We start from the raw sequence: 16,575 nt of genomic DNA, 5'->3' as shown, positions 1-16,575 counted from the left end.
TTTTCACTGAATTCTTCAACTTTCAATTAAGTTCGTTTTCAACAACAATTATTTACCCCCAAAACCTTTTTACTAGTCTTTTTAGTTATTTAATAGGTGAAATTGATTTGGACAACCGCAATCCTTGAGTTCGATATTTTATTACTACTTAACGAATAGGTACACTTGCCTAGGAGTTATCAAGAATCCATCTATATTTTACTACCCAATTTAATTTCTTGTTAGTGAAGACTGAGAAGAACTGTGAAGAAGAAATGGATACAATGGCTTTATATTTCAATATACCTCAAATTTATTTCTTAAATCATTGTGTTTACACCATTTCTAATTTCATACATCATAGTTTTATTTCATTTTACTTATATTTTCAGTTTGTGTATCTTTTTATTTGTTAATAGTTCTAAAAAAACTCACTAAATAATTTAGAATCTGATAAAAATTATGAAGATCAACACAATCATGATGAAAAAGAAAAATGAAATTGCAAGGAACAAGATACTCGGTATTTTGAAAAAAAAAAAACAAAGTAAGAAGTCCACGTAAAACATGTTTCTTACACATCTTCAATTTCATTGTGTTTTTACTTTTAATTTTTTATAAATTAACTAGTATACTTAATCAGGTATCTTTTCAAGAGATGAAAATAAGAGAATCAAGACAGACATGGAGGAAGGAAAAAACAGGAGATGATTAAAAAATAGAAAAAAAATACTGAGCAATAATTATTATTTTTTCTTAAGCATGATGAAATAAAATATTCCATATTTCACATAAAACCATAGATAAGTTTTCATAACCTCTAGATTAAAGTTTACATAAAACATATATTTTTTAAACTAAGCACAATATATTTTTCCAAAATAAAAAATAGCTAAATCCAAAATTGTGATATAGCAGATTATTCCAGAAGGACAATTACATCTTTGTAGTTGTATTCTTCACTTTATTCTTCACCATCCCGTCAAGTGAGGTAAAATTCCATAATAATAATAATCTCCTTAGGCAAGAAAAGTACTTCATTTTCGTCTTGAAAACAATACTACTCTGCACACCTATATAAAAATGATACCAAAATTAATGAACAATAATATGGCTACGACTGCACGTAGCAAAGGATCTAAATAATCAACAATATCTACCATTTCTCTTTGACATAATGTCTACTACTTCACAACAAAAGAAGATACAAGAATTAAAAATTTAAGCAATTGTCTATAATCTCCTCCATCAATAAAGTAGGTATAAAGGAAGTTCAAAAGATATAATTAGAAATGTAAGTATGTATCCACATGGAATTTTTTTTCATAAAATACAAGAGCTAAGATGTAAATGAAAGTAAAAAAGTAAGCAGATAAAATTATACATACAGTTTAATTGTATAAGCACTTGATTCACAAAATATCTTAACCTTAAGTAACAATACCAATAAGTGAAAATAGGGTTCTCTTCTAGACAAAATACACAAGTCCCCGGCTCAAATAAATGTTGGAAACATAGAAACTCACACCTGTTCAATTGATGTCCTGTGATTAACAATGTCAAAGTACTTGTGATTTTAAAGCAGTATTAGATTCAGCTAGTCACTAAAATATTAAAACATATGTTCTTACCGTGAGTAGACATTGAGAACCTCTACATTGTCCTCTTTCACAACATCCTTTAGTGAGATGAGACTGGGAATGTGAGAAATAACTTCAAATGTCGATCCAGTCCCACGAACCATAAAACTCTTGGATAAAGACCTTTCAGGTTCATAGTAGATAAAGTACTTGTCGCAATAAATACATCAGGAGGAGGTGGGAGGTATTCAAAGCTCTCACTTTCAAAGTTGAAACACAATATTGAACCTCTCCAATCATGAGAAACTATTCAATGAAGTACCCCATTCACACAAGTGGGAAATGTAAGGCACCTAATGAAAAGCCTAGGATCAACACCAACATTCTTCCATGTTGATGTTCCTAGAGTATGAACTTGAGCAACCAGATCCTCGGAATGCCACAAAAAGGTAATACGTCTCGAAGTCAAAATTCTCACCACCTTATATTCATTAGTTTTAGGTTGGAAACCAAAACCAACATATATTAGGGTTTCATGACTTTCATCATCAATTTTGTGAGAATCTGGAAGTCTTATGAACTCACCTGTAACTGGGTTGCTCACAGCCAAATAAATACTACTCAATGGATCACACAGGCAAATAAATCCGTTACATGAATTCACCACACCATAATTTCTCTCACAAAAAGGGGGCTTGAATTTAGCGTCAAACTTCCAGGGATGTCTGCATCTATAGTTCGAAAAGAAACGTAAACAGCTACAATATTGTACCTTTTTTGTACCAACAACATCTTCGAACTTCTCTAGTTGATCAAGTAGGTGTAGGGTTCTAGATTCATTAGATCGAATCATGACATCAGGTTTTCCTTCCTTGAAGTGCATATTGGTGAATTCTGGGTTTGAGATCAAAGATTTCAAACTTCTACAAATACATTTGCATTTGAGAATAGACTTAAGGGGAAGTCTTAGAAGAATTTGGATAGTGATGTGGGATGGAAGATCGGTGAGAGAAGTTTCAAGGTGTTGAATTTCTGGATCATTAACTTTGATCCCTGGGGCACTAGGGAATCTATTTGGAACCATTTTCTTTCTCATGGCTGCCGCTACATTAAGACTCTACTACACTATGACTCTAGAACCCTACGAGTTTGAATTTATAGTAAAATTAAAATTAAATAAATTTTATTTTAATTTAAAAGTCATATCAGAATTGTAATAATAATTTAGTAAGTTTTAATTTAGAATAAATTATAATAAAATATAGAGTATTTTAGTTAAATTTTAAAATAGTAGGATAATTATAACAATAGTATTTTAAATTTTAATCAAACTAAAATGATGAAAAAATTAAAATTCTTCCAACAGACATACAAAACTGGACAAGGTTTAATTTGAAATTAAGGATAATAACACACTAATCATAATATTTGAATTATAATGTTAATAAAATTAAAATGCTTTCAACATACTTACGAAAATTGGACGTGATTTAATTTGATTTTAAACATAATAACACACTAACCATAATATTTGAATATGTGGTTAATCATTAATATGAAAAATTCATTGATCCTAATATAACAATGTTCAAGAATGAGGAGTCTTTTTCATTAAGAAATGAGGAATCACATAATGTGAAAATATGTGAAAATAAAATACTTTTAAAATTGGTGTATATATAAAATATGCTATGAATTACTTAAAATTACTATTACAATACTAATGTTAGCATAAAAAAATGTTAACATATTAGATTCAAAAAAAACGTTAACATATATTTTTGGCCTATATTTTTTGTAAGCGGAAAAAAAAACTAACACCCATATCATTTAGCAGAAACCTAGTTACAACATGGGGGAGGTCACCACAATAGAAAGAGATTGCTTTGCTTGTTGGACATGTTTCCTAATTTGCCAGCTTGTGCATTATACCCTCTACGAGCATGGAGAAAAGAAACCTCTCAATTGAGGTGCAGGAAGAACATTAGCAATATCAACATAGAATTGGAACTAACCCTAACCAACCAACCTCAAAAGTTGATTGACCAGAAAGTTATAAAATTCATACTGAACCTTCCTAAAATCCATTTTCTGAAAAAGAGTCAATCTGTGCTTGATGGCCTGAACTTCATCTAAGAAAGCATCTCACATTTCTCATTTCACAACTAAGTCAAATTTCAGACTTCCCTAGGAGTTCCTAGTCATCCCACCACCAATAATGACACCGAAATTAAGAATGCAATTGCCATCAATGTTGAGCTTGATCCAAGGGTAATAAGGGGAAATCTAGCAACTAGAGTTTCTTTTATGGTGTACAATCTAGTAAAAGAAAATTATAGAAAGAATGTAATACTCGTAACTCACCCTAAAACAGTTATACTTTGATTCTAGTTTTTTCAACATGTAGAATCGATTCTTTTATATCAAATTATTCTCATGGTTCTAATGTTGAAAACTTTGAGTTAATCTCTCGTTATATATATAAGGCTTAAATACTCTAAAGGTTCCTGAAATTGTTCCTCGTATGAAAATAAGTCCCTGGAATAATTTGTGTGGAGGGCCCTTGTTCCTTTGTCTGAAAATGAGTCATCCTCTCTATTAAGTACCTTAATCCTTGGAATTTTCTTTAATCATAATAGGTCCCTACTCGTGTTACCAGCTTAGGTGGCTCAATTTTTGTTGAGTCATTGATTCCACGTGGCTTTTAGATTTTTTTTAAATACACATGGATTAAAACAATAAAATTAAACATTTAAATTTAAAATTAAACCCTTAATCTAATTAACCTAAATCCTTAATGAGATTTAAAATTTAAAATTAAACATTTAAATTTAAAATTAAACCCTTAGATTTGGACTTATTAGAAAGAAAGGATGACTCATTTTCAGACAAAGGAACAAGGGCCCTCCACACATATGAAAATAAGTACTTGCCTTTAAGGTACTTAATAGAGAGGATAGAGCTCCAAAGGAAATCAAGTTCAGGAAATAGTATATAGGCCAAATTACCTACCAGAACAATATTCATATGCCTAGAATATTTCAGCCTTGATTCCCATGATATTTTGGCATAGTCACATGCTTCCAGCTCACCAATTTGAACCTTCTGGTTTCTCTCTTCTTCGAGAAAATGAAGTTTTAGAGAAGGCTATCGACAAAGTTGTAGATAGACTGGGGTAGCCACATATATATAGTGGGAGGAAACAAAAAAAAATTCCAATCAAATCCTACCAACTCTGTTCAGGAGCTTCTCCTTCCAAGAGTTGATTCTCCTATTGATGCTTTAAATAATGAAGTGTTGATCTACCTTCTTAGGACTTTTGTGAAGGAGTGGAAACCTAAGGCACTTACCCAGATCACCCGTATATGATATGGAGGAATGGTTTCTTACGACTTTGACTGTATAATCATTTTAGATTGTGTTTTTGTGGTTTTAATGTAATAAATGAGAATATAAAAATAACCAATACGACTAATATCTAAATTCTTCTTCTCAAATCTAAATCATTCGATGTGATTTAATCCTCTAAAAAGAATTATCTACCACCTTCCATTTAAGATATAGGTAAACATTTATTAAGAAAATGCATGGAATTATCTTATGTTATCCAATAAGAGAATTCGTTTGAAGTTGGAGTTTCTAAACAAACCCATTCTATTTGATCTGACTACATATTATTAGCTACCCTTTTAAAGAAATTAATTTTTCACCTTGAAGTTATACTCTCAGGAAAAAAAATATATAAAACGAGTCATTTTAAAATAATATTGCATGAATTTTAAAATATATCTCAAACAGTCCCTTTTGTGTTAATGTTTTTTTTTTGAAACTGGGTAATTCATTAAAGAAATCAAAATGCCATAGAGGCTAGTACATCAGCTTGAATCAAAGACTCTAACTCAGGCGGCACCTCCTCAATCCAAACAGAGTTATGGAATCTTGAGGAGTTCTTAGCTAAGTGATCAGCTACAGAATTGCCGGTACGACGGACAAAAGTATGAAAACGATAAAACAAGGTCTCTACAATCACTAAGAATAGAAAACAAGTAAGAATCTCCACGCTTTGCCTTCTGCCAAGTCTCAAAAAGATGTAAGCAATCCGTTTCAAGACACACCTTTTTGAAACGCAAATCTTTGGCCAAAGAGAGTGACCACCGGAAAGCTAAAGCTTCGGCAATAACAGGGGACGGAGCCTCCACCGGAAACACCGCTGCTGTAAGACCCTACTTTGATGAATAAAATTATTTATTTTAGAATAAATGATAGAATGTGACTTGCTTGAGAATTGTGAATTTTCTTGATGTTTTGAGGTGTGTAGTATTATTATTATTGAAATGATAATACTTGGGGGCTAGGAAATAATTATTTATAAGGTCAAGGACTCCAAGATAAGTGATTTTGGGTTGCTTGGAGGAAAAGGAGGAGGGTTTTGGCCGAGTTTGTGAAGAGGAGGGGAGAGGTGACTCATTTGTTGACTAAGATTGATTGAGTTAAGGGGAATATTGAGGGATTATTGCTCATATTCATGGCTGATCAGTTTTGGTCAAGGGAATAAAGGAGAACGATGAGCCATAAATGCATTGTCTCCATTCAAATTAGTGAAATTTGTGGATGCCCTTGCATGACCTTGTCTTGGCCGCGAGTTGGAGGGTAAAAGGGGAAGATTTCTGCAGCTTTTGAGAGACCTAAAGAGGCTGAGTAGAAACACAATCCCATACTCTCATTTTCCACACACATTCAGAAGAAAAAAAGAAAGAAAGAAAGAGTAAGAGAGTGAGAGAGGGGCGGCCGGTTAGAGGAGAGAAAGAAGAAGAAGGAGTGAAAGCAAGAGAGATCAAGAGAGAAAGGAGAAGATCAAGTCAAGGCTGAAGGTGCAGCAAGGAGAGGGCTTCTCCATTCATCTATTCCATCATCATTCTTTCATCCTTTCATTCCCAAAAACTAAGGTAAGGGTGGATCTAGTGGGTAGAGTATAGGATCAAAATGATGAAGGTTTTCATGATTTGCATGACTATGATCTGAGTTTGTGTAGGTTGATGATGTATGAGGGTAGAAGGTTGATCACATGCCTTAGGGATTTGCTATTTTCTGTTCTAAAACATGAACAAAAGTGGATGCTATGATCACATGAAAATGATACCAAACTTGACAAATTTGCCATGTTTTGCCTAGACCAGATTTCTTGATTGAATCATATGCTTAAGGATGATTATTTTGATGAATAACATGATGATTTGCTTGCTGTAGGTTGGCCTAGAGGATGGCCAAAACGTTTTCAAAAAAAAGAGAGAAGCCTAGAGCATATGGTGCTCTCGGCCATGCCCAAATTTTGGGTTTTGGTGGATTTTTCTTTAGTCTTTTGGTGCTATTGATTATTGTTGATTGCTACTGGAATTTTTACCAAATTTGTGATGCTTGTATGATGATATGATCAATATGTTAATGCTTATCAAATGACCCCATGTCATAGGTATGAATTCCATGATTATTCACTAGATTTTGACTAGATTTTCACATGATTTAGCATGAAAGATGATGTATGTTCAGTTCTGGATTTTTGAGAGAACATGCTTGATATTGTTGGCTGGACATTGGCTTGTGAAGTTGGAATGGAAGAAATGAAGAGTTTTGAAAACCCTTGAGCCCTTTAGGGTTCGGCCGAGCCATTTTTGTGGTTGTCGGCGAGTTTTCTTTCTTTCGATTCATGCACAAGTTTATGTGATAGCTTGATTGATGAGTTTGCCATGATATAAGTACTGGTATGCATGATAATATGACTATGTGTTTTGATATAGCTTATATGTTGCCTGACTTGGATATTGTCAAAAGGTCGCTCATTCAGCTGTAATTCTTTTTGGTGCTGTGATTATTTCTGTCGTTTATGTTTCATTATTCGATGATATAAGTTCTAAGACTCTAGGTTGACTTATTAGAGCCTTGAACAAAGAGAAATGAGAACTTAATCGCTTGCAAGTAAAATGTGATGTAATTGGAACATAGGTCTAGTGATGACTATGGACCATGATAACGATGGTACCGTTAGAGACAAACGGTTACTTGCACGCGAGGGTGTTTGTGGGTTGTACTGTGTGTCCCCACATGATGAGGTTGATTGTGGTCCCTCGAGATTATGGGTTGTACTGAGTGTCCCCATGTGACTTGGGTTGTACTATGTGTCCCCTTGTGACTGTTCATCTGCGGATGATCGTGATTTGGCCATGGTGTTGAGGTGGTGGTGTGAATGGTGAGGACGTTAGTCTAACTAAACTTAGGTGATTGGTCGAGTTATAACTTAAAGATTTTCCTACTAAATCTTGTTATGTATGAGAATTGTGAATGCTTATATGTGGAACATGAGATCTGACCCTGTTTATGTGTTATGTGTTATTCTGGGGGGGGGGCATATGGTGAAGATCAAGAGCGTGGTGACTTCATGGACGATCGATCTTCCTGATCAGGGGAAAGACAACGCCTGGCAGACCGACTCTAGCCAGGTACGTCGGCAGTGCTACGATCACCGGACGAGACTGACATGGAAACATCATCGAGACTCAGAAGATGGAATGGGGCAAGGTCAAGATGCCCTTTGCACCATGCCGCTTCCTACACCCAGGTGATGAGAGCTCCGGATCGAACTCTCCACAGTTGGCTGATGCAGAGGAGGATTCTTCCGAGCATGCGGAGGTTGCTGCCCCACCGTCCCTTACTGAAGCTGTTATACAAGTGGAGGCAGAGACGAAGGGTAATTGTACTGAACCAGAAGTCAGGGCCCAGTGAAGAAGCGGCAGAGACTCTGTGGATGGCTTGAGGAGTGATTGATGTTTGTTTTGTTGGGGGTCGAGTGACACGTAGTTCTGAACTATCCTTTATCAACTTTATTTTTCAGAGTTTATTGATGTAATATGAATTAGGGCTTTAGCCCGAGGTTCTGGTTTATGTACTGTTGAATTATTGCTTTTAATTAAAGAGTGGTTTATTCAGAAATTTATGTTTTATTTATTCCGCAAGTTTAAGTCGTAAAGTTTTCAAGAGTTTCGCAATAATTGAACTTTGTCATTAATATAAGATTAATAATTGAATCGACGAAAATTCTTTACGAAAGTTGGTTACTTAATTACTGTGTGACACTCGAGAATTCGGGGCGTTATAGCGCCGCTGCCATAACCTCAGCTCCATCATTCCTAGCAATCAATATTGATTGTAACAAGTGATTTTAAGTCTTCTGAAACAACCTCTTTCCTATTTCTAACAATCATTTAGATGTATTTATTATTTATGCAAGGATTGTAAGGTGAGGCTAGATTGAAATCTAGATTGAGACTTGAGAGAGATTGATCCACTCGAAGTGCACCTTAAATTTTCATTTTATTGGATTGTGGTCACTTAAAGTATGACAATCATATTAGGTCCATAGAAATAAAATTGATTGAACTCATAGGGTATGTGTTCTGAGTATTAAAATAGGTACCATGAAACTACCAATTGAAAAATTTGAATGGTTAATGACATTCATATAAAAAAATTGAATCTTAATTATTTTTTCAGTTATTCAAACAAAAGTTGAATAGGCTAATTATTATTTAACAATGGAAATTTCAGCTTTTATTTCAATGTTTCATTTTTAATTCAAATTACAACCGTTAGCAGTTTTTAATTGTGTTTAATATAAGCTAACCAAGAAACTACCAATTGAAGAATTCAAATGGTTAATGGCATTCATATAAATGAAGTTAGAATTTTAATTATTTTTCAGTTACATAAACAATAGTTGAATATGCTAAATGGTGTTCAACAATTGAATATAAACATGATTTTATGATGTTGATTATTAAAATATATTATATGAATTATAACAAAAATATAAGTAATTTAATATTTACAAAATTACTTGAATTATAGCAAAGCATATTTTGTTAAAATAATAAAAATATTGAACATGCCTTGTGGTCAAAATCTCAAAATCCTCTAATTGAACCCTAGTCCATTCAAAACCCAACTGAAACGAATCCCTTCTCTCAGAGCATAGAGATGATCATACGTCCGTACAATAAAAGAAAGAAAGAAAGATTCACAAAGAGAAAGAGAGAGAGATTGAACTGAGAGATAAAGGTGAACATAATAAGAATAATTAAGTATTTACTTACTAATTAAATCATTAACATATGAGTTAAATTAAAAGTTAATTTTTATAGATTTTTAATTTTAAATTGTTGTATTAGGTAATAAAATTTCTTTTTTTCGGGTTGGAGCAACAACCCAAAGATAAACTCCAACCCAAAGTTGAAGGAAATCTACTGTCATTTTAACGACCACACTTACGTCATAGGTATGCGTTACTAAACCCGGCAATGGAAATATATTTTTTTTAGTACATCGAAAAAATAAATTACACCCTCCATGAATTGATCCCCTGGACCTTCCTCTCCAACCCACATGTTCCCCATCATTTAGGTACATCCACTTGTAAGCTTTAGTTGAATTTCTTGTGAATGCATTGTTTTGAATTCCATGACTCACGTAGATTTAGCAATTTATGATAAGAATTATGAATTTTTCTATTTCTTTATGACAATCTCGTCTCTGTTCGGATCCCATTAATTAGGTGTGGTGAAAAAGCTTTAAGTGGGGTTCCATGATTTTGAAACACTGAAGCTGGAGATAGTCTGAAACAACTTCAAGGGGATGACATCTCCATTATAGCAACTTGGGTGTATTTAGATCAATTGTTGCCATGTATATTACATGGGTCATGGGTCCTCGCCAGGGCCGTGTACAGAAATTTTGGGGCCTAAGGCGAAAATGCTAAGAATTTTAATAATATTATATAAAATATCAATTTTTATTTTAATCTTCTAATTTTTTTAGTTGCAAAATTATTTATCAAAAGTTTTATAATCAAACAATTTTAATTTAGGAGGTTGTATCACGTTTTCACAGTTGTCAATATTATCTATAACCGGTTGTTTCCATCACGTTTTCCCAATTATTAGTATTATGTACAACTAATTATATTATCATGTTTTCACATCTTTTTTATATTTTAGTTGGCTAAAATGTAATAATTAGTAACTATTTTTTTTAAGGCCTGAGTAAATTTTTTTAGGGGCCTAAATAAGTACTTTTTGGGGTGGGGGCCTTAGGCCATTGCCTATTTGGCCTAAGGCTCTCCACGGCCCTGGTCCTCGCCGTGACTCTCCCTAACAAGTGGTATCAGAGCCGATGGTTCGTGGGACAATGGTAACAACTCCTTGTGTCGAAATTCTTCATAGCAGTGTGGCTAGGCGGTGGGTTTCATTGAGCAATGAACGACGGTACTAAGGTGGATAACTTTCGCATACGAGAGGACCATGACTGATGCAGTTGAGGGACTCACACTTGAGGGGGAGATTGTTGGAATCAAGTGTTAGAGTCAATTCTCACATCGGAGAAGGCAGGGTAAGAAGGAGAGTTTATAAGGAGATGGACTCATAAACCTAATGCCTTGAGGTTTTGGGTTAAGATGTAGTGTACAAGATCTCCTTGGTGTCTCCTCACAGCTTTGACCCATGGGTCCTCGTCGTGACTCTCCCCAACAATAAAGGTCGTAGACATTGTGCGCTCCTCTAGTTCTCTCCGTCTCAAATCCCTTTTGATTTTTTCTGGGTCGTTCTGTGGGGTGTTGTTGTTATATTGTTTTGGGTTCTGTTCGATTGTTCTAGGATTTCGTTTTGTGATTGAGGAGAAGGGGAAAAGTGGTAATTCTTCTGTATTCTGTTCGATGTGGGCTGTTACGGGTGAAGTACAGAAAATCCTTCGGAACTTGCTCTTGATCAACGAAACCCTACCAGAAGGAGGTCGAAGGAGATCGATCCGAGAGAGAAATAGATAGATCGATCAAGAAGGCAAGGAATCGCAATCAGATCGTAGTTAATCTCCCCCAATGTCGTTCATCTCGAATCCAACGACCTCGCATCGTAGAAGCTCCTTCGTCGAAACCCCTTTCATTTGCGAACCACACACCACCAATCGACCTTGATGAGGGATGGAGAATGGATAGAAGGAGAAGGGAGAATGGTGGTCATGCAGCGGAGCATCTCCATCCACAAGGAAGAAAAAGCGGCGGCGGAGTAGAGAGGAAACACTGCGACGGAAGAGAGCTATCTGGAGAAGAAAGGCATGAGTGAGACCTAGGGCAGAGAGACGGAGAAGGTATTTTTGTTTTATTACTGAAATGAAATGAATTTATATGAAGATGTTTGTGAGATGACGAAAAAGGAGATGAAGATGTTTTGATTTTCTGGGTTTAACTTCACCATGTTTTTTTTTCTATTATTTCTGGTTTATTATTTAATAAAAGTATTTTTTTTCAATTAAAATGTTATTTTAAAATGTCACGTCAAAATTCTGTTAAGTTTTAGACGGAATTGAAACGGAAAACCAATTCTTTAAGCGGAGGCATTCGTTAGGGATGCGTAATGCATTTGATTTTTATGGGGGACCGGAATCGTGAAAAGGATATGTATGGGGACCAAATGTGCAATTAAGCCTATAAGTTATTTAGAATAAGATGAGTAGTTTCTTTCATCTTTTATTATTGTTATATTTTATACATAGAATTTATCTCTTAATTTAAATTGAAGGAGCTTAAAGATAGAATTATGCCTCGTTTAGGAAAATAGCTTAATTAAGCGCTTATGATCATAAGCGCTTATGACATAACATAAGTGCTTATTCATCAGCTATTTTAAAAATTTTATTGAAATAAATTGGAAACAAGATATATATAAGCATAAGCTCTTTTTCATAAGCTATTCGGAGCAGTGTTATCAGACTCGGCTCGAACCGGCCGGTTCGACCGGTTGAGCCGGGAACCGGACCCTAAACCGGTTCGAGCCGAGCATTAGATCGGCCGTGCAATTCACCCGCTGCGAACCGGAAAAAACCGGCCGGTTCAATCAAAAAACCGGTGACTCGGTCCTTACGGTTGGACCGGTTCTATATTTAAAAAAAAAAAAAACTGAAAACTCAAAAATCTCAAAACTGGGTCGTTTCAGGCTTCAGCAGCAGAAGGGTTTTCAAGTTTCAATTTCACCTTCTCACGTTCGATCTTCAACCTCAGTGCTTCATCCTTCACCCATTCGATCTTCCTCATCCTTCAGTGCCTGCGCCGCCGCCGCTCCACCACGTGACGCAGCTTGTTTCCGCCGCCGCTCCACCACGCCTTGCTCGCGATTCACGGTTCAGCTTCTTCTTCCTGGTGAGCTTCTTCTCCTTTCTTGGTGTTTCTATTTTAAGCTATCTCAGTTCAATTTCTTCACCATAGTATACCACAATAATTCAGTACAATTTCATCACCATAGTATATTCGTGTTGTATACCACAATCTTTCTATTCTTTTGCTAATTTCTTTTGCTAATTTCATATCTGATTGCTTTTCTTTTGGTAATTTCATTTGATGATGCCTGGATATACAGTATGTCAAACATATATGAATGATTAAATTCTTGGTTTCTTAAATCAAATACATTGTTGATTGTTTCTTAAATCAGTAATTGCATTTGGCTATCTGAGTTCAATTTCTTAAATCAGTAATTGGCTATCTCAGTTCAAATATATTATTAGTTTATCTCTTGTATAGTTGTATTATATTTTTCTCTATTTCAGTTAAACTTTCTCTAAATCACACTGTATGTTTTTATTGTAGATGACTTCTAATGGACCCGAATCAGTTGAACCTGAAGAAGTACCACCACCACAGGTACAGAAACCTGGTAGGCAGAAATCAGATGTGGCTTGGGCGCATTGTTACGTAGCTACTGAGGATGGAAAATCTGTTTTGATTTGCTTGTACTGTAATAAAAATATCAAAGGTGGTGGAATTAATAGGATGAAGGCACATTTGGCGCGAGAGTCAGGGCAAATAACAGGATGCCCCAACGTGCCTGATGAAGTTCGAGTGAAAATGAAAGAAAGCATTGATGAATGCCAAGGCAAGAAAAGAAAAGCTGAACAAGAGTATAAGGAAAGTAATTCAATTGATGAGCACTCTATGACACCCGATGAAGAGGTTACAATGCCACGACCACCACCTTCTAAATCTCAAAAGGGGAAGGACACTGGTCGCATATCTGCTTTTTTTGTGCCTAGAACAACTCCAGGAGCTCAACCTACATTGAAGAGTGTGTTGCAAAGTAAAGAAATTGTGGAGAAGTGTGACCTTGCCATTTCAAGATGGATGATTGATGCTTCTGTGCCATTCAATGCAGTTAATTCTGCATACTTTCAACCTATGATTGATGCTGTTTGTGCCATGGGTTCAGGGTATAAAGCTCCAAACTTTCATAGAGTTCGTGGTTTCTTGTTGAATAAATGGGTTGATGACACAAAGAAACTTGTTGAGAGTTATCGTGAAGTGTGGAAGCGAACTGGTTGCACTCTTATGGCAGACGGGTGGACTGATCGGTGTAGGAGGTCCCTCATTAATTTCTTGGTATATTGTCCTAAAGGCACTGTTTTTCTCAAATCAGTTGATGCTTCTCAGTATGCAAAAACAGCTGAAATGCTTTTTAAGCTCTTTAAGGAAGTTATTTTATATATTGGCCCTGAAAATGTTGTTCAAGTTGTGACAGATAATGCTGCAAACTATGTTGCTGCTGGCAGGTTATTAGAGGCTGAGTTTCCCAAGTTATATTGGTCTCCTTGTGCTGCACACTGTGTTAATTTGATGTTCCAAGACATTGGGAAGCTAGAGGAAGTAGCAGAGACTGTGTCACAAGCTTCTAATATTACCAAGTACATCTATAATCACTGCTTTGCATTGAGCTTGATGAGAAAGCATACAAATAATAGGGAAATTCTTCGTCCAGCCCCAACTCGCTTTGCTACTAATTTTATTGCATTACAGAGTATTTTGGCTCAAATGGAAGCTTTAAGAGCCATGGTGGTAGATAAGGCATGGACAACCTCAACCTATGCTAGAGATACCAAGGCAAAGAAATTTGTGGAGCAAGTCTTAGATTCTGGGTTTTGGAAGAAATGTGCTGATATTGTGAAACTAACTGAGCCACTTGTTAAATTGTTGCGTCTTGTTGACAGTGAAGATAAACCTGCTATGGGTTTTCTTTACCAAGCTTTTTACAAAACTAGAGAGGAGATGGTGAAGAGGTTCCAAAGAAATAAGAAGAAAGTGGAGCCTTACTTGAAAATCATAGATAGTCGTTGGGATTCTCAGCTTCGTAAGAATCTTCATGCTGCAGGTTATTGGTTAAATCCAGGTTGTCGGTTTAATCGTGATGAATTTGAGAAGCATGAGTCCACAATATCTGGCCTTTTAGATGTCATTGATAGGTATTCTTCTGGAGATATTGAGTTGAATGATAGGTTGACAAGTGAGAAGAGATTATTCAAAGATGCTGAGTTAGATTTTGGAAGAAAAAGTGCTATCCGTGAAAGGAGTAAAGTTATGCCAGGTAAAAAATTAGTCATTTATACTTGATAATTTGCATTCTTTGATTCTTGATTTAGATTCTAGACTTATATTTCAACATATGATTTCATATACTTCATTACATGTGATATTTTAGATCAATGGTGGGAATCTTATGGATGTGGCACACCAAGTTTGCAAAAGATGGCTATCCGAATTTTAAGTCAAACTTGTAGTGCTTCGGGCTGTGAAAGAAATTGGAGTATATTTGAGCACATTCATTCCAAAAAAAGAAATAGATTAGAGCATCACAAACTGAATGATCTTGTCTATGTTCGCTACAACTTGAGGTTACAACAAAGGTATCATAATAATATTCTTATTTGATTATTCGCTTCTGCAGTTAAATAAATGTGCTTGAATTTTATTGTAATTTGATATATGGGCAAATTAATAAACTTAGGAACCGGTTGAGGCATCAAAGTTATGATCCCATCAATTTTGAAGTAATTGAAGATCATTCTAATTGGGTTATGGAGGACTCACCGCCATTCTTAACTGTTGAGGAAGTGGATGCATTGCGTAATGACCTTGCCAACATGACCATCCAACCTATTTCTAATGATATTGGTATGCATCTTCAATTTATTATTATTCTGTATTTGTATTTGGAACCACTTGATGTTTATTGTTATCTTACCTTACATTTAAATTCTATTTTTGTTGTAGATCTAAATCTCAGCTTGTTTGATGATGATGATGATGAGGATGCACAAGGTGCAAATGGGAATGAAAGTAATGCTGGAGAAACTTTCAGTTTATTTGATGATGAAGTGATGCCTTCCTTGGATGAAGCTTTGCCTCCCTTTCCTACTTGGACATGAAGAAACTTGGCATTGTTATTGCTATATTTAGCATTGTAACAAGACCTTGGTTGTTGAATTATGTTTTAAGCTTGTTTATGTGCTTTTTGTTATAATTAAAGCGTCAAACCGATGTTGTTTGATGATGCTCAAAACTTATTTCAATTATTTGTGAGTCGTGACATGTTATTTGGAGTTGTGACATTTTGTTGTGGTAAAACATTCCTTGTTGTTTTTGTGATATTTTGTTATGGTATTCTGTTATGGTATTTAATTTTTTTTTATTGTCAACCGAGTCAAACGGTTCAACCAGTGACCCAGTGGTTGAACCATTGACTCATTGACCCAGTGCCTCGACCGAGTCGATTACCGGTCTGAGTCTGATAACACTGATTCGGAGTAGCTTATGAAAATAAGATCAAAACAGCTTATGGTAGTGTTGGGTCCAGGTGGGCCAGCATCCTGCCTGCAGGTAGCATTCGAAACGGGGCGCTGTCTGCTACGCTATAAGAAATAACGTTGCGCCCTCACTAACACCAATTGGTTTTGGCGTAGTGGTAAGCGCGTGATCCTACAATTGGTATCAGAGCTCAAGTTCTGATTACCACACCTAACAGTGTTCAGTGATCCGGGCCGGTGTGAAAAACAATGGCTGCCACCACCAGTGAAACTCAAAGAGATGGTTACAATGCAAAGCCTCCTATGTTCGACGGTCAAAGGTTCGAATATTGGAAAGATAGACTGGAAA

At 35.5% G+C, this 16,575-nt stretch overlaps 2 protein-coding genes across 2 annotated transcripts; both read left to right on the top strand.

Annotated features, from left to right (window-relative positions):
• The first annotated feature begins 8,117 nt into the window (after positions 1-8,117).
• Positions 8,118-15,121, top strand: LOC130712279 (uncharacterized). Its single transcript, XM_057562113.1, has 4 exons — positions 8,118-8,301; positions 12,698-12,795; positions 13,243-15,007; positions 15,063-15,121. The coding sequence occupies exons 1-4, from the start codon at positions 8,118-8,120 to the stop codon at positions 15,119-15,121; spliced, it is 2,106 nt and encodes a 701-aa protein (XP_057418096.1).
• Positions 15,122-15,157: 36 nt separating this feature from the next.
• Positions 15,158-16,003, top strand: LOC130710356 (uncharacterized). Its single transcript, XM_057559577.1, has 3 exons — positions 15,158-15,326; positions 15,428-15,594; positions 15,694-16,003. Exons 1-3 carry the CDS (start codon positions 15,169-15,171, stop codon positions 15,846-15,848), a joined length of 480 nt encoding a protein of 159 aa, XP_057415560.1. The 5' UTR covers positions 15,158-15,168; the 3' UTR covers positions 15,849-16,003.
• Positions 16,004-16,575: the final 572 nt, after the last annotated feature.

Source organism: Lotus japonicus, chromosome 4 (genome assembly GCF_012489685.1).
Source record: "Lotus japonicus ecotype B-129 chromosome 4, LjGifu_v1.2".
Lineage (NCBI taxonomy): Eukaryota > Viridiplantae > Streptophyta > Magnoliopsida > Fabales > Fabaceae > Lotus > Lotus japonicus.
This window is presented reverse-complemented; position numbering and strand designations above follow the sequence as displayed.

Bases quoted from the DNA above. Each gene is read 5' to 3' on its own strand.
- LOC130712279 (XM_057562113.1), top strand. From the start codon at position 8,118: ATGGAATGGGGCAAGGTCAAGATGCCCTTTGCACCATGCCGCTTCCTA. The intron at 12,796-13,242 runs GTGAGCTTCTTC...TTTTTATTGTAG, and splicing joins GGTTCAGCTTCTTCTTCCTG to ATGACTTCTAATGGACCCGA. The intron at 15,008-15,062 runs GTAAAAAATTAG...TTCTTGATTTAG, and splicing joins AAGGAGTAAAGTTATGCCAG to ATTCTAGACTTATATTTCAA.
- LOC130710356 (XM_057559577.1), top strand. From the start codon at position 15,169: ATGGCTATCCGAATTTTAAGTCAAACTTGTAGTGCTTCGGGCTGTGAA. The intron at 15,327-15,427 runs GTATCATAATAA...TAATAAACTTAG, and splicing joins AACTTGAGGTTACAACAAAG to GAACCGGTTGAGGCATCAAA. The intron at 15,595-15,693 runs GTATGCATCTTC...TTTTTGTTGTAG, and splicing joins ACCTATTTCTAATGATATTG to ATCTAAATCTCAGCTTGTTT.